At 50.9% G+C, this 21,060-nt stretch overlaps 1 protein-coding gene across 1 annotated transcript in view; it reads right to left on the minus strand.

Moving 5' to 3' along the window:
• LOC309569891 (uncharacterized protein) overlaps positions 1-8,483 on the minus strand; it is a gene marked incomplete at its 5' end in the record, with an annotated part of 30,268 nt that extends 21,785 nt beyond the window's left edge. Inside the window, one exon of the mRNA XM_082275882.1 lies at positions 8,415-8,483. Coding sequence (XP_082132008.1) covers positions 8,415-8,483 — 69 coding nt within the window. The remainder of the gene's footprint in view (positions 1-8,414) is intronic.
• Positions 8,484-21,060: the final 12,577 nt, after the last annotated feature.

Here is a 21,060-nt window from a genome sequence, read left to right on the forward strand (position 1 = left end):
CTGCATCCACTGCATCTACCCATCCATCCACTGCATCTACCCATCCATCCACTGCATCCATCCACTGCATCTACCCGTCCATCCAGCCACTGCATCTACCCGTCCATCCATCCATCCATTGCATCTACCCATCCATCCACTGCATCTACCCATCCGTCCATCCACTGCATCTACCCATCCACTGCATCTACCCATCCACTGCATCTACCCATCCGTCCACTGCATCTACCCATCCGTCCACTGCATCCATCCACTGCATCTACCCATCCGTCCACTGCATCCACCCATCCGTCCACTGCATCCACCCATCCGCCCACTGCATCCATCCACTGCATCTACCCGTCCATCCATCCACTGTATCTACCCGTCCATCCATCCATCCATTGCATCTACCCATCCATTGCATCTACCCATCCATCCACTGCATCTACCCATCCGTCCACTGCATCTACCCATCCGTCCACTGCATCCATCCACTGCATCTACCCATCCATTGCATCTACCCATCCGTCCATCCTCTGCATCCACTGCATCTACCCGTCCATCCATCCATCCACTGCATCTACCCATCCATTGCATCTACCCGTCCATCCATCCATCCACTGCATCTACCCATCCATTGCATCTACCCATCCGTCCATCCACTGCATCTACCCATCCATCCACTGCATCTACCCATCCATCCACTGCATCCATCCACTGCATCTACCCATCCGTCCACTGCATCTACCCATCCGTCCACTGCATCCACCCATCCGTCCACTGCATCCATCCACTGCATCTACCCGTCCATCCATCCACTGCATCTACCCGTCCATCCATCCATTGCATCTACCCATCCACTGCATCTACCCATCCACTGCATCTACCCATCCGTCCATCCACTGCATCTACCCATCCGTCCATCCACTGCATCTACCCATCCGTCCATCCACTGCATCTACCCATCCATCCACTGCATCCATCCACTGCATCTACCCATCCATTGCATCTACCCATCCGTCCATCCACTGCATCCACTGCATCTACCCATCCATCCACTGCATCTACCCATCCATCCACTGCATCTACCCATCCATCCACTGCATCCACCCGTCCATCCATCCACTGCATCTACCCGTCCATCCATCCATCCACTGCATCTACCCATCCATCCACTGCATCTACCCTTCCATCCATCCACTGCATGGATTTCCTGTATCTGTAACAACTGATTGATAGAAGAGAAGCTCACAGACGGATACATTGTATATAGCAGGGAAGCTCACAGACGGATACATTGTATATAGAAGGGAAGCTCACAGACGGATACATTGTATATAGCAGGGAAGCTCACAGACAGATACATTGTATATAGGAGGGAAGCTCACAGACGGATACATTGTATATAGAAGAGAAGCTCACAGACGGATACATTGTATATAGAAGAGAAGCTCACAGACGGATACATTGTATATAGAAGGGAAGCTCACAGACGGATACATTGTATATAGAAGAGAAGCTCACAGACGGATACATTGTATATAGCAGGGAAGCTCACAGACGGATACATTGTATATAGAAGGGAAGCTCACAGACGGATACATTGTATATAGCAGGGAAGCTCACAGACGGATACATTGTATATAGCAGGGAAGCTCACAGACGGATACATTGTATATAGAAGAAAAGCTCACAGACGGATACATTGTATATAGAAGGGAAGCTCACAGACGGATACATTGTATATAGAAGAAAAGCTCACAGACGGATACATTGTATATAGAAGGGAAGCTCACAGACGGATACATTGTATATAGAAGGGAAGCTCACAGACGGATACATTGTATATAGAAGGGAAGTGTACAGACGGATACATTGTATATAGAAGGGAAGTGGGACTTCCTCTCCGGTGTACAGATTATTCTTATTTACTAAACAAACATTCCAAGCTGAACATTAGACTGACCCCTCCCCCCCCCTGGAATTTATAATCGAACGTCTTCAACAAAACACGACGTCCCCCTATATACACAGTGTATATATATATATATATATAGAGAGAGAGAGAGAGAGAGAGAGAAATGTAGACGATAAGGGAAACAAAAAATAAGATGCCAACTCCTCCGGAACCTTCCCTGAGTGCGGAGAAAGTTTGGGGGTTCCGGGGGGCTCTTACCATGGTGTCAGGAGGAGGAGGGGGCCGCCGTCTAGGTGCAAGGAAGGATCAGAGTTGCTGTAGTCAGGAAAGAAAAACTTTAAGAGGAGGGAGAGCCGCACCCATGGGCCCGGGGCCAACGCCCTGCCCAATTCTACATTCCTCCTCACTGATGAGCAGCGAGAGGGGGGAGAGCGCCTTCTCAGGTGACATACAGAACAACATTCTACCTTTCAGAAGGTGACCCCACAATCTTTCATATACTCCCCCCGGGGACACCCCACCTCCTATAAAGAGGACCGGTCTTCTTTATACCAGCTGCTGCACACAATGCAGTTTTATTCTCTCGCTGCAGAGAGATTTAACCGTTTCTTCGCCTGCTGCAGCTACATTTCATGCGATGGCAAAGAGTCCCATCTACGTCCTTACGTCACGGGAACGCGCATAACGTGTGCGCAGTGGCATCGATTTTGAATGGCATGCCTAACGAACGTTACGCCGCAACGCAACTTAGCGGCACATCTGGCTTTTGGAACGTTTTTCGGCATTGGTGGCGTGTTGAGTGTGACGCGCTGCCCCGACGCAATGCACATTGGTGAACAAACGTGAATGACCCCAACAGTCGCTGCTCACACCTCTGCGATTTCTCATGCGACAAATGGAATCCATTAATGTCTTAAAGGGGCCCATTTACATCTACGCAACACGCCTTTCTGGGTGTGTTTTGTCCACATAGACTTTAATGGTGGGGGAGAGCACACAAAAAATGCGGATGCGCAGTGGAGAAGTTCACACCCCCTATGCGTTGGCCGCTTGCTGGTGTTATACGCTGCGATGTGTTTCCAGATGCGCTGCGTTGTGGTTATTAAATGCGTTGCCTTTTGTTTTCTTTACTCTTTGCGCTTTTTTTGCGCATTGTGATGCGCTAAAATGTGTCACATGAGATAAACCGATTTGTGCCGCATCTCATTACAGCACACACTGACCATCCAATACTAAGGAAGCCCTTTGCGCTGTCTGTGTGTTGGACCTGCCCCCCCCCCCCCCTCATAGACTTCAATGGAGTTCACTGCAAAGTTTGCAAACGAGTATGCAAATTCTCTCCAGGAAGGGCTCACAGCCCTCTGGAAATGACATTGGCTCACTCCCCTCCAGGATAGGCTCACTCCCCTCTAGGAATGTCTCACTGCCCCCCAGGAATGGCTCACAGCCCCCAAGGAATGGCTCACAGCCCCCTAGGATTGGCTCACTCCCCTCTAGGAATGGCTCACAGCCCCCCAGGAATGGCTCACAGCCCCCTAGGATTGGCTCACTCCCCTCTAGGAATGGCTCACAGCCCCCCAGGAATGGCTCACTCCCCTCTGGGAATGGCTCACAGCCCCCTAGGATTGGCTCACCCCCCTCTAGGAATGGCTCACTCCCCTCTGAGAATGGCTCACAGCCCCCCAGGAATGGCTCACCGCCCCCCAGGAATGGCTCACAGCCCCCCAGGAATGGCTCACATCCCTCCAGGAATGGCTCACATCCCTCCAGGAATGGCTCACTCCCCTGTAGGAATGGCTCACAGCCCCCTAGGATTTGCTCACTCCCCTCTGGGAATGGCTCACAGCCCTCTGGAAATGGCGTACAGCCCCCCAGGAATGGCTCACTCCCCTCTGGGAATGGCTCACATCCCTCCGGGAATGGCTCACTCCCCCCCAGGAATGGCTCACTCCCCTCTGGGAATGGCTCACAGCCCCCCAGGAATGGCTCACTCCCCTCTGGGAATGGCTCACTCCTCTCTGGGAATGGCTCACAGCCCTCTGGAAATGTCGTACAGCCCCCCAGGAATGGCTCACTCCCCTCTGGGAATGGCTCACTCCTCTCTGGGAATGGCTCACAGCCCTCTGGAAATGGCGTACAGCCCCCCAGGAATGGCTCACTCCCCTCTGGGAATGGCTCACAGCCCTCCGGGAATGGCTCACTCCCCTCTAGGAATGGCTCACTCCCCTCTGGGAATGGCTCACAGCCCTCCGGGAATGGCTCACTCCCCTCTGGGAATGGCTCACTGCCCCCCCCCCCCCAGGAATGGCTCACAGCCCCCCAGGAATGGCTCACTCCCCTCTGGGAATGGCTCACTGCCCCCCCCCCCCAGGAATGGCTCACAGCCCCCCAGGAATGGCTCACTCCCCTCTGGGAATGGCTCACTCCCCCCAGGAATGGCTCACTGCCCTCTGCACAGGGACTGTCTCTCGTTACTCAGTAACAGATCGCATAAACATTTGCTGAGACCATCACATGTGTGGTGAGAAGGGCGGGCGCAGTTTCCTTTGAAGTGTGACGCAGGACGGTCACATGGCACCAATCGCTCGGTTTGTTGCTGCAATTTTAATGTTTTCTGGTTAGTTTTTAATGTGGAACACCAGAAAAAATGGTTTCCTGTGGATTTACCTTCACTTCCTGTCCTGGTGACCCCAGTAGTTATGGGTAGAGTGGGGAGAAGTTTAGAACCTCTGTACAATGGGTGGGGGATATTTCTTCACTTCCTGAGCTGGTGACCCCATTAGTTAATAGTAGAGAGGGTTAGAACCCTGTGTACAATCGGTGGGGGGATTTACCTTTACTTTCTGTCCTGGTGACCCCCATTAGTAATGGTAGAGTGCGGAGGGGATTAGAACCGTTGAACAATAAGTGGGGGGATGTTTCTTCACTTCCTGTCCTGGTGACCCCCATTAGGTATTGGTAGAGTTAGAAGGGGTCATAACCTCTGAACAATGGGTGGGGGGGATATTCCTTTACTTCCTGTCCTGTGACCCCCATTAATTATGGGTAGAGTGGGTTAGAACCTCTGTATAATGGGTAGTGTTGGGATTTACCCTCACTTCCTGTCCTGTGGCCCCCATCAGTTATGGGTATAGTGGGGAGGGGGTTATAACCTCTGTACAATAAGTGGGAGGATATTCCTTCATTTCCTGTCCTGGTGACCCCCATCAGTTATGGGTGGAGTTAGAAGGGGTCATAACCACTGTACAATGGGTGAGAGGATATTCCTTCACTTCCTGTCCTGGTGACATCCATTAGTTATGGGTAGAGTGGGGTGGGGTTAGAACCTCTGTAAAATGGGTAAGGTTGGGATTTACCTTCAATTCCTGTCCCGGTGACCCCTATTAGTTATGAGTAGAGTGGGGAGGAGTCAGAACCTCTGTTCAATGGGTGGGGTTGAGATTTACCTTATATCCTGTCTTGGTGACCCCCATTAGTTATGGGTAGAGAGGGTTAGAACCTCTGTAAAATGGATGGAGGGATATTCCTTCACTTCTTATCCTGATGACCCCCATTAGTTATGGGTAGAGTGGGGAGGGAGTTAGAACCTCTGTCCTGTGGGTAAGGGGATATTCCTTCACATCCTGTCTTGGTGACCCCCATTAGTAATGGGTAGAGAGGGTCAGAGCCTCTGTACAATGGGTTGGGTTGAGATTTACCCTCACTTTCTGTCCTGGTGACCCCCATTAGTTATAGGTAGAGAGGGCTAGAACCTCTGTACAATTGGTGGGGGGATTTTCCTTCACTCCTGGTGACCCCCATTATTAGTTATGGTAGAGTGGAGAGGGGGTTAGAACCTCTGTACAATTGGTGGGGGGATTTTCCTTCACTCCTGGTGACCCCCATTATTAGTTATGGTAGAGTGGAGAGGGGGTTAGAACCTCTGTACAATTGGTGGGGGGATATTGCTTCACTCCTGGTCCTGGTGATCCCCATTATTAGTTATGGTAGAGTGGAGAGGGGGTTAGAACCTCTGTACAATTGGTGGGGGGATATTCCTTCACTCCTGGTCCTGGTGACCCCCATTATTAGTTATGGTAGAGTGGAAGGGGGTTAGAACCTCTGTACAATAAGTAGGGTTGGGATTTACCCTCACTTCCTGTTCTTGCGACCCCCTTTAGCTATAGATAGAGTGTGGGGGTTAGAACCTCTGCTCTGAGGATAAGGGGATATTCCTTCACTTCCTGTTCTGGCGACCCCCTTTAGCTATAGATAGAGTGTGGGGTTAGAACCTCTGTTCTGAGAGTAAAGGGATATTCCTTCACTTCCTGTCTTGGTGACCCCCACAGGAAATGAGGGGAGATCCCTCCATACGTATGTACACTCCTTACTTCGAATAGACGATAAACCAATGGAAAGGTCCCATTATAAAGCTCTGATTATGGAGGAACAGGCCGTGTCACGTCTCCGGGGACGATGTCTGGGCCGGTTCTGCCACTGTTAGACTTCCATGGGGCAGGTTATAACCCGCGGCGCGCCCCACCCCTATACCGCAGAAAGTATGTCGATGTTTATACAGCTCTTCACCAGAGGATCGCCCCAGGGGAAGGATCTGCTCCACTGCTGGAAGGACCGGTTCCTTCATTCATTATTCATCTACCAATCGTCACTCCCAGAACTCTGACAGATGTCACAATGACCTCATCTGATGGAGATTGTACAATCAGATTGTACGGTGTATGGCTAGAATCTGTGAAAAGTGTGGCTGCATTTGTATTCACCCCCCTTTACTCTGATACCCCTAACTAAAATCTAGAGGAACCAATTGCCTTCAGAAGTCACCTAATTTGCAAATAGAGTCCACCTGTGTGTAATGTAATCTCAGTGTAAATACAGCTGTTCTGTGAAGCCCTCAGAGGTTTGTTAGAGAACCTTAGTGAACAAACAGCATCATGAAGGTCAAGGAACACACCAGACAGGTCAGGGATAAAGTTGTGGAGAAGTGTAAAGCAGGGTTAGGTTATAAAAAAAAATCTCCCAAGCTTTGACCGTCTCACGGAGCTCTGTTCAATCCATCATGGTAAAATGGAAAGAGTATGGCACAACTGCAACTTTACCAAGACATGGCTGTCCACCTAAACTGACCGGCCGGGCAAGGAGAGCATTCATCAGCGAAGCAGCCAAAGTTCCAGTCTCTAAAATGTCTTTTAAAATCAGGTTTAGTGACTTGGCTAATATTGCGCTAAGCTCTCTGAGGACTCATGGATGTAAGCTGACTGGCCTGTAGTTGCCTGGTGTACATCTAGACCCAAATTTAAATATTGGAACCGTATTTGCTCTACGCCAATCCACGGGTAATGCTACAGTCAATATATGTCTTTAAAAATCAGGAAGAGAGATTTGGCTATCACCGAGCTAAGCTCCCTGAGAACTCATGGATGTTGGCTGAGTGGTCTGTAGTTGCCTAGTGTACATCTAGACCCAATTTTACAATATTAGTACCACATTTGCTGAACGCCAGTCCACGGGTAATGTTACAGTCAATAAAGTGTCTTTAAAAATCAGGAAGAGGGACCTGGCTATTATCGAGCTAAGTTCTCTGGGAACTCATGGCTGTAGGCTGAGTGGTTTGTAGTTGCCTGGCATACATTTAGACTCCCTTTTTGAAAATTGGTTCCACATTTGCTCTATGCCAATCCATGTTACAGTCTAAAAAGCGTCTTTAAAAATCAGGAAAAGGGACTTGCTATTATCGAGCTAAGCTCTCTGAGAACTCATGAATGTAGGCTGACCAGTCTGTTGTTGCCTGGTATACATTTAGATACCTTTTTTAAATACTGGCACCACATTTGCCCTATGCCAATCAATGTGTACCATTCCAGTCAATAAAATGTCTTTTAAAATCAGGAATAGTCACAAGGCTATCACCAAGCTAAGCTCCCTGAGGACTCATGGATGAAGGCTGACTAGTCTGTAGTTGCCTGGCATACCATTAGACCCCCCTTTTTGAATATTGGTTTCACATTTGCCGTATGGATAACGGTGGATACCGTTCCAGTCAATAAAGTGTCTTTAACAATTAGGAATAGTGATCTGGCTATTATCGATCTAAGCTCCCTAAGGACTCATGCATGTAAGCTGACTGGTCTTTAGTTACCTGGTAGACATCTAGACCCCTTTTACCCCTTTACAATCATGGCACCTCTAGGGGCTCACTCAGAGTGATGCTCAGACCCGGCCCTCCAGGGCTTTGCATATAGAAGACATAGGAGTTTCATCACATGTTGAAGCACATAAACCAGGGATCCTCAAACTACGGCCCTCCAGCTGTTGCGGAACTACACATCCCATGAGGCATTGTAAAACTCTGTCATTCACAGACATGACAAGGCATGATGGGAATTGTAGTTCCTGAACAACTGGAGGGCCATAGTTTAAAGACCCCTGACATAAACCGTAAAGATAAAGCACACGGTAATGAGATGCTGAGTGCGATGCTTTATTCTAGAATCTATACATACTACATAGAACATACATAGAGGCGTATTCTCTGAGCCCATTCCAGCTCAGGGCAGACAATTCCTGTTGACGAATAACCTGGCATGTAGCTTCAGTTTAAAATTCTTGAGTTAGGACATGATGAACTGGCACTGGTGCTCCAGGGACCTGATGAGCTGGCACTGGTACTTCAGGGACCTGATGAGCTGGCACTGGTGCTGCAGGGACCTGATGAGCTGGCACTGGTACTTTAGGGACCTGATGAACTGGCACAGGTGCTCCAGGGACCTGATGAGCTGGCATTGATGCTCCACATGTCTGATGAGCTGGCACTATTGCTCCAGGGACCTGATGAACTGGCACTGGTGCTCCAGGGACTTGATGAGCTGGCACTGGTGCTCCAGGAATCTGTTGAGCTGGCACTGGTGCTCCAGGGACCTGATGAACTGGCACTGGTGCTAAATGGACCTGATGAACTGGCAATGCTGCTCCAGGGACCTGGTGAGCTGGCACTGTTGCTCCAGGGACCTGATGAGCTGTCACTGTTGCTCCAGGGACCTGATGAGCTGGCACTGTTGCTCCAGGGACTTGATAAACTGGCACTGGTGCTCCAGGGGTCTGATAAACTGGCACTGGTGCTCCAGGGGTCTGATGAACTGGCACTGGTGCTCCAGGGACCTGATGAACTGGCACTGGTGCTAAATGGACCTGATGAGCTGGCACTGGTGCTCCAGGAACCTGATGAACTGGCACTGGTGCTACATGGACCTGATGAGCTGGCACTGGTGCTGCGGGGGAATGTGGAACAGGAACCTGTGGCACAGGGCCCTGCCCCTGATGAATTGGTCCTGATGTTGCAACAGGTTGGGGAACTGGCACTGGTGCTGTAGGGTCATGGTGAGCTTGTACTTGCACCACAGAGACCTGAGAAGCTTGCTGTGGTGTTGGTTGGGACTGAGCTGGCACTGATACTGCATGGGTCAGAGAGACCGGCACTAGTGTACAATGACCCTGGGGAAATGCCACTGGTTCTGCGTTGACCTGAGGAATTGGTATGTGTGGCACATGGGCATTAGGAGCTGGTTCTGAAGTTGCAACAGGCTGAGGAACTTGCTGTGGTGCTGCTGGGGCCTGAGTTGGCACTGGAACTGCATGGGTCTGAGAGACTGACACTGGTGCACCATAGCCCTGATGAACTGGCAATGGCGCTGTGGGGGAATATGCAATGGGAACTTGTGGCACAGGCTGCTGAGGAGCTGGTCCTGAAGTTGGAACAGGCTGAAGAGCTTGCACTAGTGCTGTTGGGTCATGGTGAGCTTGTACTGGCACCACAGAGACCTGAGAAGCTGGCTGTGAAGCTGATGGGGCCTGAGCTGGCACTGGTACTGCATGGGTCTGAAAGACTGGCACTGGTGCACTATGGTCCCACTGATAAACTGGTGCTGTAGGGAAATGGTGAGCTTGTACTGGCACCACTGAGAACTGAGATGCTTGCTGTGGTGCTGTTGGGTCATCAGCTGGCACTGGTACTGAATAAGTCTGAGAGACTGGCACTGGAGCACCATAGCCCTGATGAATTGGCAATGACGCTGTTGAGGAATATGGAATGGAAACTTGTGGCACAGGCTCCTGAGGAGCTGGTCCTGAAGTTGGAACAGACTGAGGAGCTGGCACTGGTGCTGTAGGGCCATGGTAAGCTTGTACTGGCACCACAGAGACCTGAGAAGCTTGCTGTAAAGCTGGTGGGGCCTGAGCTGGCACTGGTACTGCATGAGTCTGAAAGACTGGCACTGGTGCACTATGGGCCCCCTGATAAACTGGTGTTGTAGGGAAATGGTGAGCTTGTACTGGCACCACTGAGACCTGAGATGCTTGCTGTGGTGCTGTTGGGGCATCAGCTGGCACTGGTACTGAATGAGTCTGGGAGACTGGCACTGGTGCACCATAGCCCTGATGAACTGGCAATGGCGTTGTGGGGGAATATGGAATGGGAACTTGTGGCACAGGTTCCTGAGGAGCTGGTCCTGAAGTTGGAACAGGCTGAGGAGCTGGCACTGGTGCTGTTGGGCCATGGTGAGCTTGTACTGGCACCACAGAGACATGAGAAGCTGGCTGTGAAGCTGATGGGGCCTGAGCTGGTACTGCATTGGTCTGAAAGACTGGTACTGGTGCACTATGGTCCCACTGATAAACTGGTGCTGTAGGGAAATGGTGAGCTTGTACTGGCACCACAGAGAACTGAGATGCTTGCTGTGGTGCTGTTGGGGCATCAGCTGGCACTGGTACTGAATTAGTCTGAGAGACTGGCACTGGTGCACCATAGCCCTGATGAATTGGCAATGACGCTGTTGGGGAATATGGAATGGAAACTTGTTGCACAGGCTCCTGAGGAGCTGGTCCTGAAGTTGGAACAGGCTGAGGAGCTGGCACTGGTACTGTAGGGCCATGGTGAGCTTGTACTGGCACCACAGAGACCTGAGAAGCTTGCTGTAAAGCTGTGGGGGCCTGAGCTGGCACTGGTACTGCATGGGTCTGAAAGACTGGCACTGCTGCACTATGGCCCCCCTGATGAACTGGTGCTATAGGGGAATAGTGAGCTTGTACTGGCATCGCAGGGACCTGAGATGCCTGCTGTGGTGCTGTTGGGGCATCAGCTGGCACTGAATGAGTCTGGGAGACTGGCACTGGTGCACCATAGCCCTGATGAATTGGCAATGACCCTGTTGGGGAATATGGAATGGAAACTTGTTGCACAGGTTCCTGAGGAGCTGGTCCTGACGTTGGAACAGGCTGAGGAGCTGGCACTGGTGCTGTAGGGCCATGGTGAGCTTGTACTGGCACCACAGAGACCTGAGAAGCTTGCTGTAAAGCTGGTGGGGCCTGAGCTGGCATTGGTACTGCATGGGTCTGAAAGACTGGCACTGGTGCACTATGGCCCTGATAAACTGGTGCTGTAGGTAAATGGTGAGCTTGTACTGGCACCACTGAGACCTGAGATGCCTGCTGTGGTGCTGCTGGGGCATCAGCTGGCACTGGCACTGAATGAGTCTGGGAGACTGGCATTGCTGCACAAGAGCCCTGATGAACTGGCAATGGCGCTGTGGGGGAATATGGAATGGGAACTTGTGGCACAGGTTCCTGAGGAGCTGGTCCTGAAGTTCCAACAGGCGGATGAACTGGCACTGGTGCTGTAGGGGCATAGTGAGCTTGTACTGGCACCACAGAGACCTGAGATGCTTGCTGTGGTGCTGTTGGGGCATCAGCTGGCACTGGTACTGAATGAGTCTGAGAGACTGGCACTGGTGCACCATAGCACTGATGAATTGGCAATGACGCTGTTGGGGAATATGGAATGGAAACTTGTTGCACAAGTTCCTGAGGAGCTGGTCCTGACGTTGGAACAGGCTGAGGAGCTGGCACTGGTGCTGTAGGGACATGGTGAGCTTGTACTGGCACCACAGAGACATGAGAAGCTGGCTGTGAAGCTGATGGGGCCTGAGCTGGCACTCGTACTGCATGAGTCTGAAAGACTGGCACTGGTGCACTATGGCCCTGATGAACTGGTGCTATAGGGGAATAGTGAGCTTGTACTGGCACCACTGAGACCTGAGATGCTTGCTGTGGTGCTGCTGGAGCATCAGCTGGCACTGGTACTGAATGAGTCTGGGAGACTGGCATTGCTGCACAATAGCCCTGATGAACTGGCAATGGCGCTGTGGGGGAATATGGAATGGTAACTTGTGGCACAGGTTCCTGAGGAGCTGGTCCTGAAGTTGGAACAGGTTGGGGAACTGGCACTGGTGCTGTAGGGCCATGGTGAGCTTGTACTGGCACCACAGAGACCTGAGATGCTTGCTGTGGTGCTGCTGGGGCCTGAACTGCCACTGGTCCTGCATGGGTCTGAGAGATGGGCACTGGTGCACCATAGCCCTGATCAACTGGCACTTGTGCTGCGGGGGAATGTGGAATTGGAACTTGCGGCACAGGTTCCTGAGGAGCTGGTCCTGAAGTTCCAAAAGGCTGAGGAACTGGCACTGGTGCCGTAGGGGCATAGTGAGCTTGTACTGGCTCCACAGAGAACTGAGATACTGGCACTGGGACTGCTGGGGCCTGAGCTGGCACTGGTACTGCAGTTATCTGATGAGCTGATAATTGTGGTACACGGATCAATGTAACTGGCACTTGTGCTCCAGGGACCTGATAAACTGGCACTTGTGCTCCAGGGACCTGATCAACTGGCACCGGTGCTCCAGGGACCTGGTGAACTGGCACTGGTGCTACAGGGACCTGATAAACTGGCACTGGTGCTGCAGGGACCTGATAAACTGGCACTTGTGCTCCAGAAACCTGATGAACTGGCACTTGTGCTCCAGGGACCTGATGAACTGGCACTTGTGCTCCAGGGACCTGATGAACTGGCACTGTTACTGCAGGGACCTGATAAACTGGCACTTGTGCTCCAGAAACCTGATGAACTGGCACTTGTGCTCCAGAAACCTGATGAACTGGCACTTGTGCTCCAGGGACCTGATGAACTGGCACTTGTGCTCCAGGGACCTGATGAACTGGCACTGTTACTGCAGGGACCTGATAAGCTGGCACTGGTGCTCCAGGGACCTGATAAGCTTGCACCGGTGCTCCAGGGACCTGGTGAACTGGCACTTGTGCTCCAGAAACCTGATGAAATGGCACTTGAGCTCCAGGGACCTGATGAACTGGCACTGTTACTGCAGGGACCTGGTGAACGGGCACTGGTGCTACAGGGACCTGATAAACTGGCACTTGTGCTCCAGAAACCTGATCAACTGGCACTTGTGCTCCAGGGACCTGATCAACTGGCACTTGTGCTCCAGGAACCTGATCAACTGGCACTTGTGCTCCAGGGACCTGATGAACTGGCACTGTTACTGCAGGGACCTGATAAGCTGGCACTGGTGCTCCAGGGACCTGATAAGCTGGCACTGGTGCTCCAGGGACCTGGTGAACTGGCACTGGTGCTCCAGGGACCTGATGAACTGGCATTGTTACTGCAGGGACATGATGAACTGGCACTGGTGCTGCAGGGACCTGATGAACTGGCATTGTTACTGCAGGGACCTGATGAACTGGCACTGGTGCTGCAGGGACCTGATGAACTGGCACAAATGCTGCAGGGACCTGATGAACTGGCACTGATGCTCCAGGGACCTGATGAACTGGCCCTGGTGCTGAAGGGACCTGATGAACTGGCCCTGGTGCTGAAGGGACCTGATGAACTGGCACTGATGCTCCAGGGACCTGATGAACTGGCCCTGTTACTGCAGGGACCTGATTAACTGGCACTGCTGCTCCAGGGACCTGATGAACTGGCACTGGTACTGCAGGGACCTGATGAACTGGCACTGGTACTGCAGGGACCTGATGAACTGGCACTGGTGCTGCAGGGACCTGTTGAACTGGCACTGATGCTCCAGGGACCTGATGAGCTGGGACTGGTGCTACAGGGACCATATGAACTGGCACTGGTGCTGCAGGGACCTGATGAACTGGCACTAATGCTCCAGGGACCTGATGAACTGGCACTAATGCTCCAGGGACCTGATGAACTGGGACTGGTGCTGCAGGGACCTGATGAGCCAGCACTGGTACTTCAGTGACGTGAGCCACTGTCACAGGTGCTGCAGGGGTCTGAGGAACTGGTACTGCTGCCACATGGACCTCAGGTGCTGGCACCTGTGATTTAGGACCCTTATTAGCCTGCACTGATGCTGCAGGGTCCTGGTGAGCCAATACTTGTGGCACAGGGACCTGAGAAACTACTGCTGGGACTGGCATTGCAGGGGTCAGAAGAATTAACATTACTGTAACATTGACCTGAAGGACTGTTGCTGGTATTGCAGGAGTCTGTGGAATTGGCACAGGGACTGCAGGGGCCTGAGGAACTGGCACTGGTACTGCAGGAGCCTGAGGAACTGGCACTAGGAATAGAGGATACTGTGGAACTTGGACTGCAGGGGCTTGAGGAGCTGGGACTGCAGGATTTTGTGGAACTGGGACTGCAGGGGCCTGAGGAACTGGCACTGGGAGTGCAGAGGTCTGTGGAACTGGCACTGATGCAACATTGGCCTGAGGGACTGGCACTGTTACTGTAGGGGTCTGAAGAACTAGCACTGGTGCAACACAGAGCAGAGGAACTGGCACTGGGGCAATGTGGACCTTATAAGCCTGCACTGCTGCTACAGGAGCCTCAGAACTTGTCAATGGGACTGTAAGGATCTGTGGAACCTGAGGAGCTTGCGCTGACACTGCTGGTGCAATTACTGTAAAAACCTGAGGAACCATAACTGGGACTGATGCAACATGGGACTGAGGATCTGTCAGTGGTGCTGCAGGGGCCTGAGGAAATAGCACCGGTGGAATATGGACCAGTGGACCTGGCACTGGTACTACGAGGACCTGTGGAACTGGCTCTGGCACTGCAGGGTGCTGAGGAACTGCCACTGGTACAACATGGACCTGTGGAACTGGCTCTGGCACTGCAGGGTGCTGAGGAACTGCCACTGGTACAACATGGACCTGTGGAACTGCCTCTGCCACTGCAGGGTGCTGAGGAACTGCCACTGGTACAACATGGACCCGTGGAACTGCCTCTGCCACTGCAGGGTGCTGAGGAACTGCCACTGGTACAGCATGGACCTGTTGAGCATGCACTGCTGCTGCAGGAGCCTGAGAAACTGCCACTGAGTCTGCAGGAACTCGAAGAGCTAGGCTTGGGGCTGTAGGGACCTGATGGACTTCCACTGGTGCTACATGGACTCGAGGAGCTGGAACTGGTGCTACATGGACATGAGGAGCCTGCACTGGTGCTGCAGGGTCCTGAGTAACTGGAACTGGTGCTACATGGACATGAGGAGCCTGCACTGGTGCTGCAGGGTCCTGAGTAACTGGAACTGGTGCTACATGGACTTGAGGAGCTGGAACTGGTGCTCCATGGACTTGAGGAGCTAGTACCTGTGGTACAGGAACATGAGGAGCTAGCCCACATGCCAAAGGGACCTGATAAAATACTGCTGGGGCCTGAACTGGCACTGGTGAGCCATGAATTTGAGGTACTGGCACTGGTGCTCCAGGGGCATGGTGAGCTTGTACTGGCACCACAGAGACCTGGGTTACTTGCTGTGGTGCTGCTGCTGGGGCATGAGGTGGCACTGGTACTGCATGGGTCTGAGAGACTGGCACTAGTGCACCATAGCCCTGGTGAACTGGCACTGGTGCTGCTGGGGCATGGTGAGATTGTCCTGGCACCACCAAGACCTGAGAAGCTTGCTGTGGCGCTGCTTGGGCCTGAGCTGGCACTGGAACTGCATGGGTCTGGGAGACATGCACTAGTGCACCATGCCCTTGATGAATTGGCATTGGTTCTGCAGGGACCTGATGAATTGGTAGAGCTGGTACTGCATGGGTCTGAGAGACTGGCATTAGTGCACCATAGCCCTGATGAACTGGCACTGGTGCTCCAGGGGCATGGTGAGCTTGTACTGGCACCACAGAAACCTGGGATACTTGCTGGGGTGCTGCTGGGACATGAGCTGGCACTGGTACTGCATGGGTCTGAGAGACTGGCACTAGTGCACCATGTCCTTGATGAATTAGCATTGGTTCTGCAGGGACCTGATGAATTGGTAGAGCTAGTACTGCATGGGTCTGAGAGACTGGCACTAGTGCACCATAGCCCTGATGAACTGGCAGTGGTGCTGCTGGGGCATGGGGATCTTGTCCTGGCACCACCAAGACCTGAGAAGCTTGCTGTGGTGCTGCTTGGGCCTGAGGTGGCATTGGTACTGCATGGGTCTGAGAGACTGGCACTAGTGCACCATGCCCTTGATGAATTGGCATTGGTTCTGCGGGGACCTGATGTATGGGTAGATGTGGCACAGAGGCATGAGGAGCTAGATTTGATGCTGCAACAGCCTGAGGAACTGGCACTGGTAGTGGATGTTGCTCAGGTAAGTGCACTGGTAACACAGGGGTCTGATAAGCTTGCAATGGTGCTGCAGTGTCTTGGGAAGCGGGCATTTGTGGCACAGGACCTTGATGTGCTGACACTGGTGCTCTAGACTCCTGAGGAACTGGAACTGATCCTGCAGGGACTTGAGAGGCTGGCACTGCAGGGACTGGAGAAGCTGGCACTGCAGGGACTTGAGAAGCTGGCACTGCAGGAACTTGATAAGCTGGTGTTGCAGGAACCTGAGGAGCTGACACCAATGGCATTGGTACCAGAGGAGGCAAATCTTGTGGCACAGGGACTTGAGGTGCTGGCATAGTTACTGTAGGTCCCTGGGGAGTATGTACAAGTGGTACAGAAGGATGAGAAGTTGGCACTGAGACAACAGGGGCCTGTGAAGCTGGCACTGGCATTGTGGGGACCTGAGAAGCAGCTGGCTGTAAGCTTTCCCATGAACAAACACATGGATGGCCAACTTGCTGAACTTGAGCTGGGACTTGTGGTGCAGGTGCCCGAGGAGACCCGACTTGTGGTGTAGGAGCCTGAGGATCTACTGGTTGTAAGCTTCCCCATGAGGAAACAGATGGTTGCCCAGCTGTCTGAGTTGGCACTTGCTGAACTTGAGCTGCCAAACCTTGCTGTCCTTGGGCAGATGGTGTGCCAGGTGCCTGAGCTAGTGGTTGAGCTGGTAAACCTAGCTGTCCTTGGGCAGATGGTGTGCCAGGTGCCTGAGCTGGTGCTTGAGCTGTTGCACCCTGTTGACCCCGAGCCTCTATTGGAAGCAGTGCTTGCTGTGGAGGTACTTGACTTGGATCTTGGACACTTGGTGGCTGCTGTGATGGTGGTGGACCGCCAGCTGTTGCTTGATGATTGGCAGAAGTTGGCTGTTGTGCAATACAAGGTAGAGATCTTCTGGCTTTGCTCAGATGCTTGTAGTATGCCTTGGCGACCACACTCACCAACGTGATGTATTCTTTAAAGCTTATTTCACCGTCCCGGTTTTTGTCCACTGCTTTCCAAACGAGGCCGATAGTCTCTGCGTCCCCTGAGTTCTGTAGGAGGAAAGGGAGGAAAGGTCAATGCCTTCATTTGGTAAATTAGTCGGAGAGTCTACTGTTTTCAGCGACACATGCGTACATATCTGTGACGGTGTTCACCGTCACTGGAATTTAAGGACAGATGGGTGATGGTTTGGATTGCTTCAGCAAGGTCTCCATATAGAAATATTGAGATTTGCTCCCATTTGCCATGAGGTCTGTGATTTCTGAGTGCTGTGTGTGTTACATATCTTTCAGTGTCAGAGAGGCTTTCCTTTTGTTTGTGTATTGGGAGGGAATGTGGATTGCCCTGTCTCATGCTGAGTGCTGATGACCTCCCATTGTTCTGTGTCTGGCTATTGTGTACATTGATTGCCCCCTGGGGGCTTCTGTCTCATTACACATAACAGTCCTTCTAATCAAGCTATCGGACCAATCCCTGCTGACTCATTTTCAAGTCCTCATTTGCATGGCTAAGGAGGACCTGAAGGAGAACTGCATGTACTTTGCAATTGACCAATGGGAAAGCGGTTGTTGGTGGCAGGATGTTCCAAATTCTGTATAAAAGTGTGTTGTGTACTTCCAATAAAGGTCGTCCTGTTTGAACTTACATACAGCCTGCCTGGTGTTTGTTCTAATGGATTCTGAACGGCACATAGCTCGGATCCCGGAGCCTGGGATGACCAAACCATCAGATGTTGCGATCTGCAAGCTGACTCACTGGTAGCAGAGTGTCGGGAGAGCGGAAGCAAGCGAGCAAGGGTCTCGTCACAATATCTATACACCACCACTCCACGACTTGTCTCCAACCCTCACCGCACATGCACACAGTTCACCATTGCTGAAACTGTAGGTCTTTAACGGGACCTAAATATGGGACCTGCCAATGCCGATGCACTTATATAATAAATGTCATGTCTTCTATTTGCTGAAGTTCTATTCAAAAGCAGAACATCGTTTTCATGACTCTGAAAGAGACCTAAGCTGTATCCTCTGCCCTTTGCGGATTGGCAATGTTGGATCAATCAATCAATCAATCAATCAATCAATCAATCCCACCCATTTCCAATGTTCTACTCACCTGGATGGCCTCAGACAGCTCCTCCTGTATGAACTGCTCCATCTCTGCAGGTTTTAGGTGCTGACCATGACACGGCTGGAAATATTTCTCGTAGATTTGAACGAGTGTCCTAATAGCTTGCATGAGGTCAGACATCTTGGATGTTGTTCTCTAAAACCTACAAATGTTAACAATGAAAATGTTCACAATTACTGATTTGTATAGTTGTTAAATAATAATAAATTGTAATAATAATAATGATGTGTGAGAGGAGGTGCAGAATGGGGTATGGAAAGAGGTATGGAAGGAGGTGTAGAATGAGATATAGAAAGAGGTATAGGATGAGGTATGGGAGGAGGTGAAGGATGAGGTATGGAAGGCGGTGTAGGATGAGTTATGGGAGGAGGTGTAGGATGAGGTATGGGAGGAGGTGAAGGATGAGGTATGGGAGGAGGTGAAGGATGATGTATGTAAGGGAGGAGGTGTAGGATGAGGTATGGATGATGTGTGGGAGGAGGTGTAGGATGAGGTATGGGAGGAGGTGTAGGATGAGGTATGGGAGGAGGTGTAGGATGAGGTATGGGAGGAGGTGAAGGATGATGTATGTAAGGGAGGAGGTGTAGGATGAGGTATGGATGATGTGTGGGAGGAGGTGTAGGATGAGGTATGGGAGGAGGTGTAGGATGAGTTATGGGAGGAGGTGTAGGATGAGGTATGGGAGGAGGTGTAGGATGAGGTATGGGAGGAGGTGAAGGATGATGTATGTAAGGGAGGAGGTGTAGGATGAGGTATGTATGATGTGTGGGAGGAGGTATAGGATGAGGTATGGGAGGAGGTGAAGGATGAGGTATGGAAGGCGGTGTAGGATGAGTTATGGGAGGAGGTGTAGGATGGGGTATGGATGATGTGTGGGAGGAGGTGTAGGATGAGGTATGGGAGGAGGTGTAGGATGAGTTATGGGAGGAGGTGTAGGATGAGGTATGGGAGGAGGTGAAGGATGATGTATGTAAGGGAGGAGGTGTAGGATGAGGTATGGATGATGTGTGGGAGGAGGTGTAGGATGAGGTATGGATGATGTGTGGGAGGAGGTGTAGGATGATGTATGGATGATGTGTGGGAGGAGGTGTAGGATGAGGTATGGATGATGTGTGGGAGGAGGTGTAGGATGTCTTACCTATATCTCCTTTCATTACTCCTCCCACATCTTCTATAACTCCTCCTACATCTCCTTCCAGAAGTAATTTCATATCTCTTTCTATAACTCCTACCACATTGTCCAATGAGATTTCAGAATACTGCAGGATGGAGATGTAGGAAGAGTTATGGAAGGAGATATAGGAAGGCTGCAGAATGGAGATGTAGGAGGAGTTATGGAAAATGTAGGAGGAGTTATGAAAAATGTAAGAGGAGTTATGGAAAATGTAGGAAGATTAATGGAAGATTTAGAAGAAGTTATGGAAGGAGGTGTAGGATTACTGCAAGATAGAGAGATGGGAGGAGGTTGGGATGATATGGGAGGAGTTATGGAAAATGTAGGAGGAGTTATGGAAAATGTAGGAAGATTAATGGAAGATTTAGAAGAAGTTATGGAAGGAGGTGTAGGATTACTGCAAGATAGAGAGATGGGAGGAGGTTGGGATGATATGGGAGGAGTTATGGAAAATGTAGGAGGAGTTATGGAAAATGTAGGAAGATTAATGGAAGATTTAGAAGAAGTTATGGAAGGAGGTGTAGGATTATTGCAAGATAGAGAGATGGGAGGAGGTTGGGATGATATGGGAGGAGTTGTGGAAAATGTAGGAGGAGTTATAGGAGGAGTTATGGAAAATGTAGGAGGAGTTATAGAAAATGTAGGAGCATTAATGGAAGATTTAGAAGAAGTTATGGAAGGAGGTGTAGGATTACTGCAAGATAGAGAGATGGGAGGAGGTTGGGATGAGATGGGAGGAGTTGTGGAAAATGTAGGAGGAGTTATGGAAAGTGTAGGAGGAGTTATGGAAAATGTAGGAGGAGTTATGGAAAATGTAGGAGGATTAATGGAAGATTTAGAAGAAGTTATGGAAGGAGGTGTAGGATTACTGCAAGATAGAGAGATGGGAGGAGGTTGGGATGATATGGGAGGAGTTATGGAAATTGTAGGAGGGGTTATGGAAAGTGTAGGAGGAGTTATGGAAAATGTAGGAGGAGTTATGGAAAATGTAGGAGGATTAATGGAGGATTTAGAAGAAGTTATGGAAGGAGGTGTAGGATTACTGCAAGATAGAGAGATGGGAGGAGGTTGGGATGATATGGGAGGAGTTATGGAAATTGTAGGAGGGGTTATGGAAAGTGTAGGAGGAGTTATGGAAAATGTAGGAGGAGTTATGGAAAATGTAGGAGGAGTTATGGAAAATGTAGGAGGATTAATGGAAGATTTAGAAGAAGTTATGGAAGGAGGTGTAGGATTACTGCAAGATAGAGAGATGGGAGGAGGTTGGGATGATATGGGAGGAGTTGTGGAAAATGTAGGAGGAGTTATGGAAAATGTAGGAGGAGTTATGGAAAATGTAGGAGTTATGGAAAATGTAGGAGGATTAATGGAAGATTTAGAAGAAGTTATGGA

Source organism: Pelophylax lessonae, assembly GCF_965119305.1.
Source record: "Pelophylax lessonae genome assembly, chromosome: 13".
In the NCBI taxonomy this organism is placed as follows: domain Eukaryota; kingdom Metazoa; phylum Chordata; class Amphibia; order Anura; family Ranidae; genus Pelophylax; species Pelophylax lessonae.